We start from the raw sequence: 21,721 nt of genomic DNA on the forward strand, positions 1-21,721 counted from the left end.
CAGTGAAGATGATGTGTGGATGAGAGTATTTGTCCAAAGCCTTGATGGAGAGGCTAGAAAATGGTTCAAAGAGCTGACCCCTAGGTCTATAGCAGACACTGAAGCATTAGATGATGTGTTTTTAAAGCATTGGGGAGATAAGAAAGACCTTCTATACTACCATACTGAGTTTGGCAACCTGAAAAGGGAAAATGGGGAGTCATTGTCTGACTTTAATAAAAGATTCAATCGTATGTATAGCAAGATACCAGCTGAAGTCAAGCCTACCCCCACCTCTGCGAAACTCACCTATGCAATGCATTTGACTCTGATTTCTGCCTACTGTTAAGAGAGAGAAGATGTGCTACCTTAGTCGAAATGCAAGATGCAGTCCTGGAGGTGGAATCCAATATCATGGTTGCAAAGAAACTCAAAGGACACGTTGATAGAAGGAGGCAGAGACGTGAGTCTTCCTCTTCTTCCTCATCTTCAGAGCCTAAAATAGACAAAATGACTAAAATGATAGAGTCATTGGCTGCTGAAATATGCAAACTGAAGGTTGAGCGGAGTTATGGGAAAGCAAGGCTTCCTAACACATTTGCTCCTAGAAATCCAAATCCATTCAAAAGAGCAAATGAACAATTACAGATCATTCAGAGGGGCAAAGAGGCCAGCGAAGAACAAAGGGTTAAGACTCCTTTCCAGAACGTAGTCATGGAAGAGGAGCAGTTTGATGAAGAGGATGAGATTCACTATATGGAAGACAAGGGCAGCGCTACCTTTTTGACATTAGCTGCCTACGAGGAGTCATTACTTAGAGACCAGACCAATCAAGAGTGGGACGGAGAAGTTGTTATACAGACTGAAGACCAACAAAGATTTAACCTGAGGTCAAGAACGAGTAATGTCAAAGAGAATCTCGCCCAAAGAGTTGTTGTCCCCACAGAGCAACAGACCAGCAACCAGAAGCGACCGACAATTGATCCCATCATCTTCAAAACACCGGCTCAAGAGGTAAGAGGCCCTGACAAGTCCCTTTCCCCTTTCAGTTTTGAATCAGAAGTCCAGAAGCTAAAAATATTTGTACCTCTGATAGAACTTGCAAAGAGTGAGGTCTTTAGAAAGCCCATCATTGATGCTCTTGAGCTGAAAACCACACAAGCATCCAATGACTATGTGAATTTACAAGATGATAAACCTGCAGTTGTGCTTAGCTCAATGACTGAACCTGCTGATGACAATTCCCCATCATTTTATGTCTCCTTGACTATTCATGACAAAATCCTCCACAACTGTCTGCTGGACACAGGTGCCAGCCATAATCTAATGCCCAAAGCTGTCATGGAAGAGTTAGGCCTTGATATTACCAAACCTTTTCATGACTTATTCTTTTTTGATTCGAGGAAGGTGAAATGTTTGGGGTTAATCAAAGACTTAGTCATCACCCTAACTCAGCTGCCCATGAAAAGCATGACGATGGATATTGTGGTAGCAGATGTCCCCCCTAAGTTTGGAATGCTACTTTCCAAAGGGTGGATTAAGAGGCTGGGTGGGACATTACAAAATGACTTATCTTATGCCATTGTCCCAGTTTTTGGAGGAGAAAGCAGAAGACTATACAGGGAGGCCCAACTGGCCTATATCATCAGTGATGAGAAGAACCCCACTAATCATCCCATTTATGCTGTGGACACTGATTTTGGAGCATGTATTCTCCAAATTGAAGAATCCCATAGGGCCTCGGTGCAGCTCAAGAAACCAGTATGCCAGGCCATAGAAGAGCAAGGGACACAAGTTTGGGATATGTTCTTTGATGGAGCCTGTTTAAAGGAAACTGCAGGAGCAGGAGTGGTGCTAGTGTCTCCAGAACAAGAAAGCACACATCTGTCTTTTAAGCTGACTTTTCAGGTCACCAATAATATAGCAGAATATAAGGCTCTGATATTGGGCTTCAACACTGCCAAAGACATGGGAATCAGAGACATAAAGGTGTTTGGAGATGTTGATCTCATCATTCAGCAAGTGAACAAAACGTTCCAAGCAAGGCACCCAAGGCTGAAAGCATACAGAGATGAGGTATGGAGACTCAAAGAATCTTTTGATAGCTTTTGTATCTCATATATTCCCAGAGTTAAAAATCAGCTTGCTGATTCCCTCGTTGTGTCAGCTAGCATGTTCATCCCTCCCATGGCCCATCCTAAGTCCAGATAAAATATAGACCATCCTTGCCTGATAATGTCCAACACTGGAAAGTCTTTGAGGATGATGATGAAGTAAACAAGTTTCTGCAAGTCATTGATGAATTCTCTGAAATACAAATTGATCAAGAGAATGAAACCTTGGAGGGACGCCCCCAGCCCCAACTAAGGAACAGAATTGGCCAAAACAGTGTTGTACAGTTGCCTAGCAATCATATACCTAAAGTGCTAGTGCCTCTAGAGAAGCTATTTGACCATAATTATGTGCCTCATAAAATTTCCCAAAAAGAAGATCAGTCTGTAGTCCATAGGCACAACATAGGGAGTCCAGATCATCCAAAGTATATAAATCTATCCACCCATCTATATGTTGCTGAAAGTTCTGAGTATTGTACCTTAATGAAACAATTTTCTGATGTCTTTTCCTGGGAATACAGTGACCTTAAAACTTATGACGAAAAGATCATCCAGCATAAGATCCCATTGGAGAAAGACACCATTCCTTTCAAACAAAAGCTGAGACCCATCAATCCTTTGATCCTCCCTCTGATTGAAAAAGAAATCAAGAAGTTATTGGCTGCCAAAATCATAGTTCCTCTGAGATATTCAAAATGGGTAGCCAACTTGGTAGTGGTGAGGAAGAAAAGTGGAGAGATCAGGCTCTGCATTGATTTCAGGAACCCGAACAAATGCTCTAAGAAAGAAAACTACCCCCTGTCAAAGATGGAACATTTGCTACAGAAAGTCTCAAGAGCCAAAGTCATGTCTTTCTTGGATGGATTTTCAGGGTATAACCAAGTTGTTGTACATCCAGATGACCAAGAAAAGATTGCTTTTACCACTCCTTGGGGCACTTTTATGTACTCCAAGATGCCCTTTGGACTGATGAATGTTGGGGCTACCTTTCAAAGAGCCATGGATATAGCGTTTGTAGGAGAGAAGGATAAGTTTGTCCTTGTCTACCTGGATGATATAACAGTGTACTCCAGCAGCCATCAAGATCATTTGTAGCATTTAAAGAAAGTGTTTCTGAAGTGCAGAAGGTTTGGGATATCAGTGAATCCTAAGAAGTCACAATTTGCTTTAGAAGAGGGCAAGCTTCTAGGACATATTGTTTATGTTGCAGGTGTCAAAATTGACCTAGAAAGAGTGAAAGCAATACAGGCCTTATCTGTCCCAAGATCAAAAAAGGACATCCAGTCCTTTTTGGGCAAAATAAATTTTGCAAGGAGGTTTATTCCTAATTTTGCAGAACTAATAAAACACATCACCTCCACACTGAAAAAGGATCAGAAATCAAATGGACTGATGCAGCTAGAAGATCTTTTGAAGCCATCAAAAGAGCTATTATGGAAGCTCCCACTTTGATCAGCCCAGACTATAGCAAGGAGTTCCATATCTTCTCCTTTGCTTTTGGTGACACCCTTGCAGTAGTCTTATTGCAGAAAGATGATGAGGATTTAGAGCATCCAATGGCATTTTTCAGCAAAACCTTAAGGGATGCTGAACTAAGATATGATATTATCGAAAAACAGGCCTATGCTCTTATCAAATCTTTAAAAGCTTTCTGAATCTACATTTTGCACTCCAAGGTAATTACATATGTGCCTTCTGCTTCAGTAAAGGATGTCCTAACGCAGCCAGATGTTGATGGAAGAAGGGCTAAATGGATTGCAAAGCTTATTGAATTCAACATAGAACTAAAGCCCACCAAGCTTGTCAAAGGACAGGGTCTTGCCAAGCTGATGGCTGAAAAAAATCGCAGGATGCTGGACATAAATTGGATAAGCACAAACTCAGATGACAGACAAACAAGGGGAGAAACAGTTGAACGAGGACAGAACCAGTCGTTGGCTGAAAATCTACCTTCTTGTGAATGGTATTCTAAAATAGCTCAATTTCTGCTGAAGCTAGAAGTTCCTCCAGGCCTTAGTTCAAGCCAAGCTAGGACTATTAAGCTCAAGGTAGCCAAGTTCTGTATTCATGAAAACTTGCTCTATTGGAGGGATCCATCTGGAATCCTTTTAAGATGTCTGGACAAAGAGAAATTTTTGGAGGTCATGCATCAGTTTCATTCCAGCATCTGTGGAGGACATCACTATTGGAAAACCATAGCCCACAAGATCCTCAAAGCTGGGTATTATTGGCCCACTCTGTTTTCTGATGTCTTTTCATTTGTAAGATCCTATGACAAATGCCAGAGGTTTGAAGGAAAACTGCAGTTGAAATCCTTATCATTGAAGCCAATACATGCCAGTGGCCCTTTTCGGCAATGGGGCTTGGATTTCATAGGGGAAATTAATCCACATTTTAGCGGCCAGCACAGATGGATCTTAGTGGCCACAGATTACTTCACTAAATGGATTGAGGCCATCCCTACTAGGAAAGCTGATCACCACGTTGTCATGAAATTTTTGACAGAAAACATTTTCACCAGGTTTGGCAGTCCACACAAATTGGTTACAGACAATGCAGCAGCCTTTAGGGCGAAAGAGTTGGTGGACATGTGTGACTCAATGGGCATTAAGCTAATGCATTCCACCTCATATTACCCTCAAGGTAATGGTCTAGCAGAATCAGCCAATAGGAACCTGATAAGGATAATAAAAAAGTTGCTGGAAGACAACAAAAAGAACTGGGATTCCAAACTAAAGTTTGCATTGTGGGCTGACAAGGTGACCACCAAGAAATCTATAGGGAATTCCCTGTTCAAGCTAGTATATGGCACTGAGGCTGTATTCCCAATCCAGTTAACCCTCCCGGTAGCCAAGTTCTTGCAGGAAGAACAGAATGAGGAAAATGACATGGCAAAGAGGATTAGTGACTTGGCTGAAGTGCATCAAATCAGAGATCAATTGATTGAAAAGTCTGCAGCACATCAAAAGAGAATCAAGGAAGCTTTTGACAGAAAGGCAAAGATGGACAATTTTCAAATTGGAGACTTGGTTCTTAAATGGGATGCACTGAAGGAAAAGAAAGGCAATCATGGGAAGTTCGATGCTCTGTGGACTGGACCTTTTGTCATTGCTCAGGTCCAGGGGAACAACACTTTCATGCTGCAAAGTATGGAAGGAGAAACAGTTTTTGATGGCCCAGTCAATGGGCAGTTTTTGAAAGTTTATATTAATTAAGGCCTTTAGGCCTCAGCATTGTAAATATGTTCTTTTACAAGTTTTAGTGTAGGCTTAATTAGACTCCATGCCCAATGGAACACTAGGAAATATTGTTGATCTTGTTTTTGTATGAAAGGCAGTGGTCTATGGTTCTTGAAACCTCACAGGGAGGCTTTCATCCCCAGAAGGAGCCAGTGTTAGCTCTGCTATGCAGCGCTGACTTTCTAAGGTAAGAAGGAAGCACAATCCATTTGGTTGTGCTCAAAGGGGTTTCACATTGGTCACTCTTCCCTTCTTTCCTTCTACCCCGCTTACTCTCCTCCATCTCTGTTTCCCTATTTGCCTCCTAAACCCGACAAAGTAACCCCCTTTGGACTTAGCCCCAAACGCCAAACCCCAAACCTACCATAAAAGCTTACCCATATGCCCTCATGCGCTCATAAACCCCTCATCGCTTCCCCGTCGTTGATCACCCACGCTGATCCAACGGCTCCCGTCGCATCCGATAAAGGCGACCCACTCTACCACGCCCCACCGTCAGATCATCTCTACCAAGATCTGACAGTCTTCGCTTTCATCGCACTGGCAATTTGATCGAGCGATAGCGCGCGATGAGAGCGATTTTTCTCTCTCATCCGTTGCTACGTATCGATCATTGAAGGGAATCGCTCGGCCCCGGGCTTTTACCACTTAACGCCCGAAAGCAGTGCAATGAATATCATTACCGCCTGATCAAACCGCCCCCACCCGTTATACGTCTGTGCAGCTTCGTAGCCCGATGACCATCTGATCTGTCCGCTGAAGATCCAACAGCCCTAACACACCCCGCTCGCACCTCGGCCGATAAACTCCGCCAAGCCATCTTTGTCGTTCATTTCCCCGATCCGACATTCATTCTTCCTACTCACCCAAATCGTCCACCTACCCATGCATCCCACGTCCTCTGACCGTTCTGTTGCCCGAAGAAGGAGATGACCAACTCCGCCATCATTAGTCACAATCAGACCCCCAACAACCATATTTAATAGAAAGCATGGCCAAAGGAGAAAAAGACATAGCACGACTCTGTAACTGAATTTATCAGTCATGGACTCCACCGATATGAGCACTCCAACCGCCTAAAGGGACAGCACAGCACCTGAACAGATCGGATTCACCCGCTAAAACAAGCAATCTCGTTCAGAGACTCCATCAGGCAATTAAATGCAGTTGGTGGTCAATTATGACCCCTCCATACCTAAACGGCCAAGTGCCCTTGTAATGTAAATCTATAAATATCCAGATTAAGATGTAATCAAGGTTGGCATTTGATGTAAGGTTCAACTTCTGGAGACTGTAGACATTTTTTCACTCGCAGCGTCTCATCTTCATTTTCAGCTCATACAAGCTTCTTTTGTTGTTAACTGCTCACTGTCCATTTTCCTTTGTTCTAAGCTTGTGCCTGATATGCTGCGTTCTTGATCTTTTGATGTTTAGCACTATATAACTGTCATCTTATCTCTATGTTAGAATGTTGAATGCATCATTGAATAGGTTGTTCACGTTTCTTTCTATCTAATGCAAGAGAGTTGTCATCCTGTCTTTGCATTAACAGATTAGATTTACAGGTTTCTTTACTAGTTGTAGCCGGCCATCACATGGTCTTGTGTATCTGCTAGTGTGGTTAGTATTCTCCATATTCACCTAATATCTAAAACTGTGAGAATTGGTGGTCTAAAGCCTTGTAGTCTGAGGGTGTTCATGCATGTCTGGAGTGAAACAAAGTAGAAGTGGTTATCTAGCTTGAACCAAACCATCATTCCTTCCATTAAATCTGCAACAATAGTTGAATTTATATGTTACGAGGTATCTTCGAGCTACAACCTAGGAGAGTTTCTTGGAATTCTAACAGAACTCTTTGATCAACTTGGTGTATCTCCAACTGACCCTCAAGCCTCCTCTTATACTTTTCATGTTGATGAATCAACAACCGTGATCTAATCTCTAATCAACGGATAAGATTAAAACATGCTTGATCCTCATCACTTAGAACCTTCTCACTCATATTTTTATTAATACACATTAATATTTTTATTTTCCTAAATTTAGACTTAAGAACTCATTAAAAATATTAATTATTTTAATAACTCCTCATCCAGGTGGACTTTCTCCAAACGATTTATGAGTTCTGGAGATCTCACGTGTTATATCCCCTTCGCAAATTTTCGGATCTAGAGCACATCCGATGCTACCCAAAATCAACATTAACTCCTATCTTCAACGTCTTCTGGACACCAGAGACCAGCTTGCTGCAGGGGGGTCTACTCCTCACTCTACCACGATGGTAAGGACGGCCTTGAATGGAGTCTCGAATGAATGGCAAGTCTTCATCCACAATATATTGGGTAGGGAAAGACTACCTTCATGAGAGGAGATGTGGGCAGCCCTTCAACAGGAAGAATTAAGGAAGGATCTAGTTAAGGTCAACCTCAATGGTAGCAGTGGGAGTGGCACGAAGACCAAGGAGGAGGAGGAGAACGCAACTCTAGCATCAAAGGGACAACAGAAGCAGAAGTGGAAGAAGGACATTTCGAAGGTGAAATGTTTCAAATGTGGTGAGATGGGCCACTTTGCATCCCAGTGTCCTTTGAAGAAAAAGGATAAGGATGAGAAACATGATCCTAAGGCTACTCCAGCAAAAATTGATGAAGATGAGTTTGCCATGAGTGCCCACGCATCTCCAGGAGGGAAATGGGGCGATATAGAACTATAGTCGAGAGGACTACATGTGGGCAGGATCCTTGAGGAATCCACCTCTTGGATCAATTCCTTGCTACAAGAGCCCGAGATTTAGCAATAGTGAGATGGACTTAGTGTCAGATGATGCAATGGGTTGGTTGGAGAGATGGATGCAAGACCAGTGCAGAGTAAGGTTGGCAGCAGTGCAGATAGCGCAGTGCAGAAGTCAGCAGCAACGCAGAAGATTCAGAGGGTCAGAGACTAGTAGCAGTCAAATTCCAACATTCACACGGTATTATGCTAAACACAGTTAGTTCAATAATTTTAGGTGTTTTTCAATTGCTTCTCTCAGCAACTAAGTTGCAGTATGAACGCAGTGTTAGCAATGGCAGTGCTAGCAGCATAGCATATGTAGCATTTGAGAGGGAGACGTAGTATAGATGCAGCAGTGGCAGTGGCAGTGTCATGGGTAGCAGTACAGTAGCAACAACAACACAGTGTTGGTGGAAACAACAGTGCGGAATGGAGATGCTTCAGAGACAGAGCAACATGCAGTTGGACATCGTTGCTAGAGCACATTCCTCGCTAAGAGGGAGGATTAGTTTTTTTTAGCATCAGATGTGCTCTAGCTATGAAAATTGGTGGAGAGGATAAGGCACATTAGTTCTAAAGAACCCAGAAACCGTTTGGTAAAATTCCACCAAGATTGTGTTTTATTAAAATAATTAATATTTCTAATAGAGTTCCTAAGTCTAAACTTAGGAAAATTAAAGTATTAATGGGTATTAATCAAAATATGGGTGAGAATGTTCTAGAAAGAGGATCAAGTCAAGTTTTTAATCTTAGTCATTGATTAGAGACTTAATCTCAGTTGTTGAAGTCTCAACAAGAAAAGTATAAGAAGGAGGCTTGGGGTTTGTTTAGAAACACAATAAGAGAACGAATTGATCTAGAGTTCGAAATTTCTGGGGCTAGGAATCTGGGAAGTTCGAACTAAGTGATCATTCTGCAACAAAGGGGCAGGGATAGTTTGGGAATACTGGGCAGAAAGGCAGAGAGCCAATAGTGGAGGCAGTGCAATACCTAGAGCGACTGACGCTAGGCCAATATAGGCCCACGCAATCTTAACGTTGAACCAGGGAGAGGCAACGCAGAGGAGACGCTGCCCTCATGCAAAAATCCAGAATTTTGCCGGGGAGCTGCCAGAACAACCAGGGAAGGTTGATGCAGAAAATACAGGAGGCAGAAGAGACAGTGCAAGGCTAATGCAGAGCCTTTGAGGCTGACGCAGGGCCTACATAGGGCCAACGCAGAGATAGTCGGGGTTAGCCAGTTCTGTTGTCGAATCAGCTGGAAACTATTGGGTGAAGTGAGGTAATCTCACTCAATTTTCCACATTATGTTTTTCTCTGTAACTGGATTGTTGAGAGGGCATCCAACATTATATTTGGAACTACTGCTTAATAATATAAAACCCTCAGAGCTACTGCACCGATTTTCCCGCATTGGGTTTTTCGGGGACTATTTTGTCCAAAAATAACGATGTCCTATGTATCTTGTTCTTTGCTCAGTTTCTTATTTCATGTAATCAAATTAAATTGGTGTAGGTTGTAGAAGTAACTCACTTCAGTATTTTTCAAAAAATAACTTAATAATGTATATTAAAATCAAGTAGGAGAACTAAATTCAGTTTTGTTGCAGTAGGGGTTCCTTGAGTGTAGGAATTTTCACAGCAATGTCCTCTCAAGAAAAAGGACAAGTCAGAGAAGCACGAGCAACAGTTAGCATCTGCAAAGATCGATAAGTTGTCCTCCAGATTGGAGGAAGACTTAACGACGTTTGCAGATATACTTCTAGGAGTGAGGTGGGGATATTTGGTAATGTAGTCCCAAAGAACTACAAAGATTGGGCAGGGTCCTTGAGGAGTCCACCTCATGGATCAATATCTTGCTATAGGGCCCACAATATTTGGTAGCAGGATGGATCAGTGGCAGTTGATGCAGTCAGTACCAGAGTGGTCATTTTAGACTAGCAACAGTCAGATGTTGAGGAGTGCAGTGTAGTATTGACAACAGAGCAGGAGGCTCAATGCAGAGTTGGAAGTAGTGCAGATTCTTTAGTGATAGTGCAAATGCTAGTAGCAGTTAGAGACTCGGGAGACAAATGCGTCACACTAAACACAGTTGATTCAATATTTTGGATGCTTTTAAGTTGCAAATGTTGCAGTTGCAGCAATAACAGATGAGAGGGATTGCAGTGCAAATGCAGTTTTGGTAGCAGTGTCGCAGTGTCAACAGCAGCACAAATGCAGTATCAGAGTTGCGCAATAGTTGGTGGGCAGTAGCAGCCAGGCATCAGCAGCGTGACAGGAGATGATACAAAGACAAAGTTTTATGGCAGGATGTACAGAACTAAAACACATTCCTAGTTAATAGGGAGCGTTATTTTTTGTAGCATCGGATGTGTTCTAGCCACGAAATTTGGTGGAGAGGCTAGAATACATGAGATCTCCAAGACCCACATATAGTTTCTGGAAATTCCACCTAGAAGTGACTTAATTAGATTATTAACCAATTTTTTTAATGTTTCTTAACTCTAAACCTAGGAAAACTGGTAAATGAATCAGTATTAATTAAGTCAAGGTGAGAATCATCTAGAAACTCACATGGATCAATTCCAAGATGATCCTAGCCATCGATTAAGTTTAATATTGGTCGTTGGTGCTCCAATAATGGATTATAAGAGGAAGTCGATGGCCACTTGGAGAACACATTTGAGAATACCAGAAATTCGATTTCCTTGGCAAATCGATATCCAAACTAGCAACAATCAACTGTCGAAGAGCCAGAGATCGAAGCAGTGAGTGAGGGACAGAGACAATGAGTCCAGAGGAGATTTTGCAGATCCAGAGAGGCAACAGCAAGTGACAGAAATGATCCACGTAGAAGCAGCGCAGAGGCTGACGCAGAGCAGTTCGATTTAGTTCAGGAGGAGGTTGACTCAGTTTCCAGAGGCCGGGAAAGTCTTCCAGAGGGATGGAGATTCACTTCGAGCAGCAGAGACAAGCTAGACAACTTGCTCAAAGGCAGTATCGAACCACACGTGTGAGAGACAGCGCAAGGGCAGAGTAGAAGGTCTTAACCGCTGGGGTTTGGACCACCAGTTTTCTGTAGAAGCCAATGCCAAGATTGCTTGCGGGGTGAGAGAATTTTTCTCCATAACTATTTATGGCAGATACTTGCTGATTGGATTGCCAATTGGGCATCCATAGATTGTACTCATATTTCCACTACTGCATAATAAAATAAAATGCTCATCCGTTGCACCGGTTTTCCCGCATTGGGTTTCTCTAGGGAATTTTGTCCAAAAACAACTATGTTAATTTTTATGTGCGTGCTAGTATTTTCCCAGTGCCAGCACTATTTATTTTCCGCAGTTTTTATTTGTGAAGGTCGCAGTGTGATTTATTCAGTATTTGTCGTAGCAAACTACAAATAAATTCTTAAATAAAATTAACAATTAGGAGAATAATTTCAAGTTGCTGCAATAGGATTCCGGTTTTCAGAATTTTCACAGCAACACCATCAAGTGAAACAAGGATGCCATCTACCACCATCACTATCATTTGCATTATGATGAGCCCAAGCAAAATATTACAACATCCTCACATTGATGAGAATTATAAAGTACACAACATCCTAGTTTCACCTTATAACAGCCAATTCTTGTATTGTGAAATCTAGAAAAGATTTTGGCACAATCCCTAGAAATTTGTTATTAAATAAACTTCAAGAATTGGGATATATGGAGATCACAGATCTTATAGGTTTTCTTAGAACATTCAAAATATCTAGAGATGACCTTCTACCCCTAAATCTCTTTGGTTTGCATTTATGAGCCCAACTAATATATTCATACAAATAATAAGAGAAAGGACAAATGTTGATTGTATGCAATCTTGGTATCTATACAATTATTTGGTGTTATCCTCCTCTCCTCCCTACTAGAGAGACTACAACAAATAGATCTTCTCGAAACCTTTGTGAGTTAAAAATTTCATTGTTAACCATGGAAAACCATCTTCATGATCCTTAATACCACTAATGAGCTTTGAATTAGCAGTCATGCAACATCTCTCTATACAAGACCAATTAATGGAGAATGTTAATTCTTCCATATTTCTTGGTGAACAATTTCAACACCAACATAGAATACATGCATAAAATTAAAGCTTAGTCTTTAGAAGGGCTGTCTCTATCACTCCTAATGTTAACTCATCGATGTCCCTTTTATGGACCCTTGGGAAGTTTTGAACCCTAGTAGACATTAATATTTTAATTAAAACTAAATACCTGCTTTTCTTCACCTGATTTCATTTCATGTCATCCTATTTATGTGCAGTGAGTGTTTCATGGAGATCTATCTTGAGGGAACATGTCAACTATTTGGCCCCAAATCTAATGTTTATAGAGAACACCACAAAATAATACAGCATTGTTTTTGCTTCTTTATGTAGAGATTTACTTTAATCAGATTCTCTCCTATTTGCTCTCAAGTGATGTATCAAGCACTCCATTGGCTGTGCTTTACATGCTGAGTTATCTGCCCCATTGACAATTCTTAACAGTTCGTGATATTGATGAAATTTGAAGATCAATTTAATTTTCTTGACAAGAAACAGAAAGATAAACAAGAAGGGATGTGGTAGACCAAAGGATGCAAGGCATATCTTGGGAGGACCACATGTTGAATGTTAGGCATATCACAATTAATGTCCTTACATTTGGCAGAGTGCGCACCAGATATTCCAGACTACACAGATCGGTGTGTTGCAATAAGAAGGTAAAATCGAAGATTTTAATCATGGGGTTAAAGTAAGAAAGCATTAACCAACTTGCATTGATCAAGTATATCAGAGTGACAAGAAATGTTCTAAAATGGAGTGGAATGCAAGTGTCAGCCAATAAACATCAATTAAAATGAGACTGATATTGCTATAGTTTGTCGCTTAAGAGCAATGCCCATTAGATGATACGTGACAGAAAATAGACGTGAAGAAGCACAATAAACAATAAGCAGTTGATAGAACTTGAGCATAATAGAATAGCAAAGTAGCCCCTAAGCTGTTTGGAATGAACCAATCCATATAGTGTATCAAAACAAATTTCTAAGAATATAGTCAGTGGCAGAATACATTTGGCTAAGCTAAAATCACCTCCAAGGAAATAGATCCAAGCCATCAGAATGCATGTCAATAAATAGAAGCCAAACAAGTAGTAAAAAATGCATACTCTTTGTTTAAACCTTTTGTTCCCCACAAAGGGTACCAGATGATTAGTTGATGAGCCCCAAGATCCCTTAACACGTGCAACAAATCGTTCAAGATCTGGTAGTTTCCGTAACCTTTCCATGATAGAGCTAGCAATTTCTGGACAAGCCATGAGCTCCTCTACAGCATCAAGTCTATAATTAATCTCTCCAACACTTCTCAAAGGGTGGCAAATCCAACGCCTCAAAAGGCGTTTTCCAAATGGAGTTGTACAATTATCGAGATATTTGAAAAGGGTCCCTGCCATATGATGAATATGGCATCAGAACTTTTGAACTCTCTACTAAATCAAGAAATTGAACCCTTTTACATACTAGAGTAAGAAGATATTAAAAAATAAGCTACCAAAAAAATCACAAGATTTTCTTGCAAACCCTAAAAAATGAAGGATAATTGGACATTCAGATTAGGTATGTCATGTTTGTGTGTGTGAATTAACCTTCTTTTCCTCCATCTGCACTATTGTTAAAAATCTCAAGGTTTGAAAGAGTTTGTCCATCAAGCCGAAGCGAACCCTTGTAGACTTCATAGGAAGAAACTGCTCCATTGTGAAGAAGATCATCATCTAGCTGGTACTCAGGAATGATGAAACCAATGGAATATGTCATATTAATGTAAAATAAATATGACAATTAACTTTTTAAGCAGCAAATAGACTCCACAAACATATTACTCACCTTCATTCTGTGCAAATGTGCAACTAACCCTCCAAGGGCACTTATTGCAAGTTCTTCACGAACCATTCCATCAAATGTGGCAGACCATTGTGTAGCAAAAGATCCCTTAAAGTAGCCCCTTGACTGGAACAACTCAAGCACCATAGAAGCATCTATGAAATCCAAGCCTGGTTGAAGAGCAGTCAGCTCTAATGCCGAAGAACCTGTCAATGTTACAAAATAGCTATTATTTTTTTTAAATGAAATCTTATTTACAGGATTTGTGCTGCAATGAAGGTTCTATTTATTCTGCAACTTGCAAATATTTGTTTGATTATTTTTAATTTAAAACATCATCTCAAGTCATGAACAAGAAGCAACATAGCTTGGCCCTGGAAATATTCAAATAGATCATACTCATAACAAGGAAAAGATTCTACAAGTTTGGAACAACTTCAAATGTACTCTATGCATGCTGTCTGCCCCTACTAGAAATACTGAATCTCTTTGAACACAAACAGAAATTGATTTGATAGATAGAATTCAAGAGTTCTCCAATTCTGGCATGGAATTGTATGCCTAATATTAATGTTTTTCAATTCTTATGTCAAAAGGCACTGGTTACTTCATTATAAGAGCTAACTAATTTGTAGGTAGTGTTTATTAAAATGAATTCAGGTTGGGATGATGGGACGGAATGTAATGACCCATCTCGAATTAAAGGGAACATAGGGATTTTAGCATGCATATGATAGCTACATATGCATGCATCGCCTACACTGCACTAGTATACATATTTGTTAATCTTCAAAAATGTCTATATTTAGGGTAACGAATTAACTATTGAAGTAAATACCTAACTCAAAAGAATATAGTAGGGTACTTGATATATGTACCACCACCATAATATATATATATATATATATATATAGATAATTCTACTATATAAAACTAAAGATGAATGCAATGTACATTGTCGTTAAGTCGAGGTGAAGAGAAGGCAGTGACCGCCTCTGCAAACTTCTGAAGTTGTCGAATTAAAGGCGGTGGAGAAATCTGGAAGCAATGGAGTAACCTCTCCAATATAAATGGAGGAAAGGTACTACAGAAAAGAGAGAAAAAAAATTATATAGTGGAAGAAGGAGGAGGAATTCTTATAGAGGGAGAAAGAGGAGGAATTTACAAGAGAGAGAGAGAGACAAACAAAGATTGAGCTTCATTGTTCTTGAAGCTTTTGGGCACGGTAGCCAGAGTGCTTCAATTTTGAAGTATTTTGGAACTGGGTACTCAAATTGTACTCAGTTTGGCAAGGAGGTTTTGGTCATTGTGGTAACGGGAGAAAATTTGGAGCTACATCAACTCAGGATCGACATCAAACATGAAAACCAAGTATGTATGACTGAATTAAATTGATAAATTCCTATTTAAACTGCAATGGTTAAATATTGTTAGGATTTAAAGATAAAAGTTCCGGTTAGGCCACTACACGAAAACCAATTGAATGCAACCTTGAGTGTTTCTATTTCCTAAAAAATTAGTGTGAGAACATAGAGATAATTAATTATGGTTACCCAGCCAAGAGTCATTTACCCAACCAGTTACCAATTTCTCTTTGCACTACATACAAGTGTTGAAAAAATATGCATCGACAAAATATCCGCAAAGGTCCTATTACCCACCAAAAGCTGCAAGCCGATGTTGAGATGCTGACAAAACCGCTTCAGGAAAAGGAGTCATAGGCAGCAGAAGAAATACAGGTTTTAAAACAACAGGTGCAAGAGAAAAAAGCCCAAATGGCTTGCATGGCCAGCTGGGCAGTAGAGGCCTTACAATGTAGGCAACCTGCTATGTCATATGCATTATATCTTAAAGATCAATGGTTGCAATTTCAAATTAACACACTGGCCCAAAAGGGGCACCATTCCTTTCCAGAATTATAATCAGTTCATGTATTTGTGTGACAGTAGCTCAACTGACGATAAGGCCAAGTTAGCAGAATTCATTTACACAACTTGGCACTTCCAAACATGAATCCATGGGACCCCAATGCTGCATTGGGATATGCGCAACTCTGGCCATGGCCTCTTGGTTAAACCATGAGGAAAAGAGGGCAACAGAAATTCGGAAAGTCATGGATAGAGAGCTAAGTGAGCCACTCATGATTAGAGCAGAACCAGAAGATCCCTCAACTTTAATGTATGCCCATCAGCACCTGGCCAACAACCCTCAGGTTCTCCCAGACTACATTGAAGGGCAAGCTCAGGCCATTGCTCACTTTGAGGACATGGAAAGACTGTTGGGTAATAACTGCATTCATGCTTGCACAAGGAGATGGAACACGTTGTCCCACAGTCTAAAAATAAGAGAGTACCACTCCCCAAAAAGGATGTGGGAGGCTTTGGCCAGAGTACCACTTTATAAATAGTCAATGCAAAATCAGAAGGCCAACTGGATTGGCCTAAGGTTTAGTTCTCCATTGCTTTTGGGACTACTGGAAGGGGTCAAAGAAGAAGAAGAACACAGGCAATGGAAGGAAGTAGAGAGAAAAGCAGAATTTCATGACCGAGAAGAGGACATCACCTCGGAAGCCTGGGATGTCAGACGGGCAGTCAAAGCAATCAAAGATGATGCGCTGGATTAGTTGCTCAGAGGATGAGCAACACATTCAACAGGGGGGTGATGATGAGCCCCAAAAATGGGTAACTTATTGGGCTCATTTTGCTTATTATTCTCGATTAATCCACCATTCTTCATAGTTTTATGCATGTTTTTGAATATATTTATGTTAATTGAATTAGTGAGAATAGTCACTTGACCACAAAGTCTAATACGTGCTTATTGCAGATTTTTGGACATCTTTTGGACCAAGGTCACGCATTTAAGAGCAAGTTGACAGCCAAATACGAAGGAACAAGGTTGAGGATTTGTAGGAAGGGTGTCTCCTGCACTAAATGACCCCTTCCTCGAGTTCTCCACCATCAGCTCGGAGTTCAACAACCCACCAAAGATGATTTCAAGGGGCAGCCGAGCAGATTTTGTGAAGTGGCTGATTAACTGCAGTTTTGAGCAGCCAAGCTCCTAAAGTTAAGGAGGGCTATTGGGAGTCCTCATGGTGCATAAGTAGGAAGGCTTCAAGCCTTGGTAGTTTAGCTATTGAACAGTTGTTTTTCGCACTTAAGTGCAGCGCTGCATTTCAAGCACATCTTCGAGCTCTTGCTGTAAACAGTTTTGTGACATGATTATTTTTTGAGTAATGGAGATAAATTTCACTTTGCACCAGCTCTGAGCTTTCTTAGGAGGTTGTAGCTCTTGGGGTTGGGCCCAACCCAAGTGCCAGTACCTCCTTTGTGTACTTTTATGTGTTTTCCTTGCATTCATAGAATAATTTCTGTTATTTAGGTTAAGATCTTGCTTTGTTACTTAGGTTGTTTTTGATGATTGAAATAGCTTTTCATGCTTCAAGTTGATTTGACAGTTTGGTAACAGAAAAGACCTACAAAATGACCATCAAGCAATCCTTGATCTCACCACTCCCCCATTGGGACCATGAACTGAGACCACGGCATACTTGCTGCCACAAAAACATTGTTTTTGCCTTTCAATGCAATTTCTAGTGTTAGATTTTTAGTTGGAAAAGTTGCTACCAGTGGTACTTGCACGTTTAAATATGTTTGCTTAGTTTCCATAGTTATCTTGCATGATTTCCTGTTTATAAACTTTTGTTCATCATGTCTTTGGTTTTTAGGTCAAATTAGGTCAAAATAGATAGATCTCTGGTTTTTCTAGTCTTTCTTCAATCAGTTTTGAGAAATAGTGTGCAGAGCACCTGTAATACATCCCTGCCTATCCTTCCTTCATCATACAACCTGTTCCAACCCCTAATCCAAGATTCCTTCCCTTCATTTGCCACACTTTTCCAATTTGCCCTAATTTCTATATTCTTGTGCAGCATTGCTCCCTCCATCCTTGAACAAACCCAACCACCTTCATCACTCCTTAGCTTCATTCACCAGGTCCTATACCCCTTCACATCCTCATCCATCCTCCATTTCCACTTTCCCACCGTTTTTCCACCATCAACCCTCTAAAATCCTCTTTCGGCTCTTCCTGTAGAACTTCTTGTAGAACATCCTGTAGAACCCCTGCAGACTTCCTGTAGAAGTTCACGTGAGCAGTTTTTCAAGATTTGATCGCTGTGAAACTCTCTGGAAGGGTGCTAGGGACCCCTTAGGCCCTCTTCTCACCTTCCCAACCTCCTACAAGCGCCCACTCCATTTCCTTTCGCCAATCAACCTCTGCACAGTCAAAAACAGTTAAAGCACATGCATAATAATTCTGCCAACTTACTCAAAAATACAAAAAGATGTTTTTTCCAGATTTTACTTCAGAAGTAGCTTAATCACATGCATTTTACCTTTCCAAGAGTCAATGGCCTCCATTTCTGCAGCTTTCATCTCTTTTCTTGCACCAGTAGGGTTAGTCGGTAAAACTAGGGTTTGCTAGGGTTTGCATTTCCTTTCAGCTTTTAGCTTCTTTCTGCATGTAGACTAGCCTCTCTTGAGTTAGCTTTCGTCCATCACAGTTAAAAGCTTCTTCTAAGAGCTCATAGAAGTTGGCTTAAACTCCTAACGGACTTGTGCCAGCTGATCAAGTGACATCCTGCGGCAAGAGCTAGTATTTGTGCATATAGCATCGTCGCTTCCAAGTTTGTTACGAACAACCGAGTTGATAAAAGTAAAGAAGGGAGTCCCAGGAGTTGCAACATCATTGCTGCAATACTGGAGCCTACCACTTTGAAATCTTCCCCCATGGATTACCATTCCCTGAAATAATCTCCCATGGGCATCTGATCATCCGTCACCTTGCTCACTAGGTGCTAAAGGTAGAAAGGTAGGCAATGTGGTCCTGGTTGGCCCATTGAAAGCTAGTGGTTGAGTGGCTGGTGATCAGTGGTCGTACTGTTGTGAGGCCCCTGAAGTCTCTCTAAATAGGAACTCACGATGGATGCTCTTGTCCCTATTTTTCTGCTTGATTTCCTCCAATATCTCCTTCCGTCCTTTGGCTAAATCATTTAGGGCTTTCAAGAGGCTATCAAATGTTGGTTCCTCCTTACTCTTTGGCTCCCCTATTTTTTCCACTACCACTGCCTTCCCACGTGCCTCAGTATCAGGTGTAATCTCCAACTCCCTCTCCCTGCTCCGGTACCTCTTCCTTAGGTAAGTAACGTTCTACCTATCCTCCTCGTTCATAGGAAAGATCCCCCACGATTGAGCCAAGATCGGAGCTTTGATACCACTGTAATGTTCCTAATTAGGAAAGCAATGATATGCAAAGCAAAATAATACATGCAAGCACCAAATTCAGAAAAATCAAAGAACACCCCAAAAACGCCATCCAACTGAGCTATTTCATTAAAAATATGGAGCAAGAGTACAATGCTATGGAAGGAGTGCACCTAAGCTTGCCTCAATGGAAAGCTTGACAAGGCCCAAATGAGAAAATAGAATGCCAAGATGAGAGTATAAGCTACTCCAAAGATGTCCTGTGTTGCCCCCGAGAAAACTACACTGCCTTCTAGAAAGATGTTGCTGAAAGGCCAACCTCTGGTGCTCAGAAAATTCTGGAAAATTAACCCCTAGCTCCTCTCAAATAACCCATCAAAACCCAGAAAGAGTTTGGCCTGGTTCACACCTCCGAAAATTGGCCCCAATTACTACGTCCTACCCAACTGGATGGAAAATACGGCTTGTCTGCAATCTTGCTGAAAAATCCTTCCAATCACTCCAAAAACACTGCGTTTCAGGTCCCCTAAGTTTAAGATTTTGTAGCATCGGATGTGTTCTAGCCACGGAATTTTGTGGATGCTAGAATACATGAGATCTCCAAAACTCATAAATCGTTTCTAGAAATTCCAGCTAGAAATGACTTAATTAGATTATTAATAAGTTTTTTTAATATTTCCTAAGTCTAAACTTAGGGAATATGGTTAATTAATCAATATTAATTAAGTCAATGTGAGAATCATCTAGAAACTCACACGGTTCAACCCATAGATGATCCTAGCCATCGATTATGTTTTAATCTTGGTCATTGGTGCTCCAATAGAGGATTATAAGAGGAGGTCGATGTGGTGATGGAGACAACGCTCGAGCAATTTGATTTCTTGGCAGATCGATTTCTAGAGTAGCAACAGTCAGTTGTCGGAGAGAGAGCCAAAGATCGAAGCAGTGAGTGAGGTGCAGGGACAATGATCTGGAGGAAGTTTTTCCAGATTTGGAGAGGCAGCAGCAAGAGGGCTGAGTTATCCCAGTGAGGCAGCGCAGAGCTCTACACAGTAGCTTCAGAGAGGGCAGTTCGATTTGCTGGAGAGAAAATCGTTCTCAGATCCAGAGGCCGAGCAGAGGTTCTAGAGGGCTGGAGAAACGAATTTCTTAGTAGCAGAAGGCAAAACGACTTCATCAGAGACCAGTCAGAGGCTAAACATCATAGTGACTGCACAATCTAGCGCAGAGGGTGACGCAAAAGCTTCAGGAGGCTAGGCTCTCTGTGAGCAAGTTGTGTTGGGATTTCTTCTGAAGGAAGGGTAAATTCCCTTCAATAATTTTGCCCAAATTTTCTTGCTGTGGATTGCTAATTTTACGCATCTAGATTGTACTCAGATTTTCACTACTGCATAATAATGAAAACCCCCACTATTGCACCAATTTTCTCAAGTTGGGTTTTTCCGAGGACATTTGTCCAAAAATAATTGTCTCATATTTTAAGTGTGTGTGCTAGCATTTCTTAGTTTTCAGCGCTATTTATTTTCCGCAGTTTTATTTGTGAAGGTTGCAGTGTGTTTATTTCGATGTTGCCGTAGCAATAAACTAAATAATCAATTTATTAGTTAGGAGAAATAATACCAGTTGCTGCAATAGGATTCCATATTGGAATTTTCACATGGTATCAGAGCGCAGTTGATCAGCCGAAGAGCTCAAAGGTGAAATGAGAAGGAATTTCACTGATCATTGTGGGCAACAGGCCGAAATTCTCAAGGATAGCACAGTCATTTTGCCAAGAGGTCGAGTTACTTGTGGAGGTTCGATTTTTCTGAGTGAGGGGCAAAAGAAATCAATCCTACCGGATCGAGTGATTCCAAAGGCAGAGGGAGTAGCTTAGATTTTTCGTTGAGCAAATCTCTAGCTAGACACAGAGGTTTTGCAACCGTGTGCCAGAGAAAAGCCAGTGTCGGGTGGAAGAGAGAAAAGCACACACAGAAGGAAAAATTTCCTCAGGGTACTTCTAGTCTCAAGAAGTTCGATTTTTTCTTGCAGATCAGCAGTCATTGTGAGCATATCTTCTCACTCGAGAAGGGAGTGCAAATAGTTGAGTAGAACGAAAGAGGAAGCTTTTGACAAATCGTTGAGATGGTCGTTGTTGGGCTTTGTGATCAGGACATGTTGGATGGAGCTTCTAACTACGTCATCTGGAAGGCAAAGATGTCCTTCCTTCTAGATGAATATGGCCTAAAAGCCTATATTAATGCAGTGGTAGCAGTTCCCACGGATGCAGATCAACTGAAAGAGTACAGAAAGGAGATGGAACAGATGAAGCGGTTGATCTTAGACCTAGTCTGGGATCATATTGTCTCACATATAGCGGCCATATAGCGGCCAAGGTAACGGCCTAAAAGATGTGGGAGACTCTCTCAACGCTATACCAAGGTACTTCTGAGTAGCAGAAGATGTA

At 41.1% G+C, this 21,721-nt stretch overlaps 1 protein-coding gene across 1 annotated transcript in view; it reads right to left on the reverse strand.

The window, feature by feature from the left end:
* Window positions 1–21,721, reverse strand: part of LOC149181726 (DNA mismatch repair protein MSH7-like) — a 246,327-nt gene that overhangs the window by 70,349 nt on the left and 154,257 nt on the right. Inside the window, exons 9-11 of the mRNA XM_089414303.1 lie at window positions 14,015–14,217; window positions 13,777–13,906; window positions 13,300–13,577 (exon numbers count right to left, since the gene is read on the reverse strand). Of these exons, the coding sequence (XP_089270429.1) occupies window positions 13,300–13,577; window positions 13,777–13,906; window positions 14,015–14,217 (611 nt within the window). The remainder of the gene's footprint in view (window positions 1–13,299; window positions 13,578–13,776; window positions 13,907–14,014; window positions 14,218–21,721) is intronic.

This window comes from Pinus tabuliformis, chromosome 3_2 (genome assembly GCF_031772625.1).
Source record: "Pinus tabuliformis cultivar Carrire ecotype Pingquan chromosome 3_2, CPIR1, whole genome shotgun sequence".
Classification (NCBI taxonomy): domain Eukaryota; kingdom Viridiplantae; phylum Streptophyta; class Pinopsida; order Pinales; family Pinaceae; genus Pinus; species Pinus tabuliformis.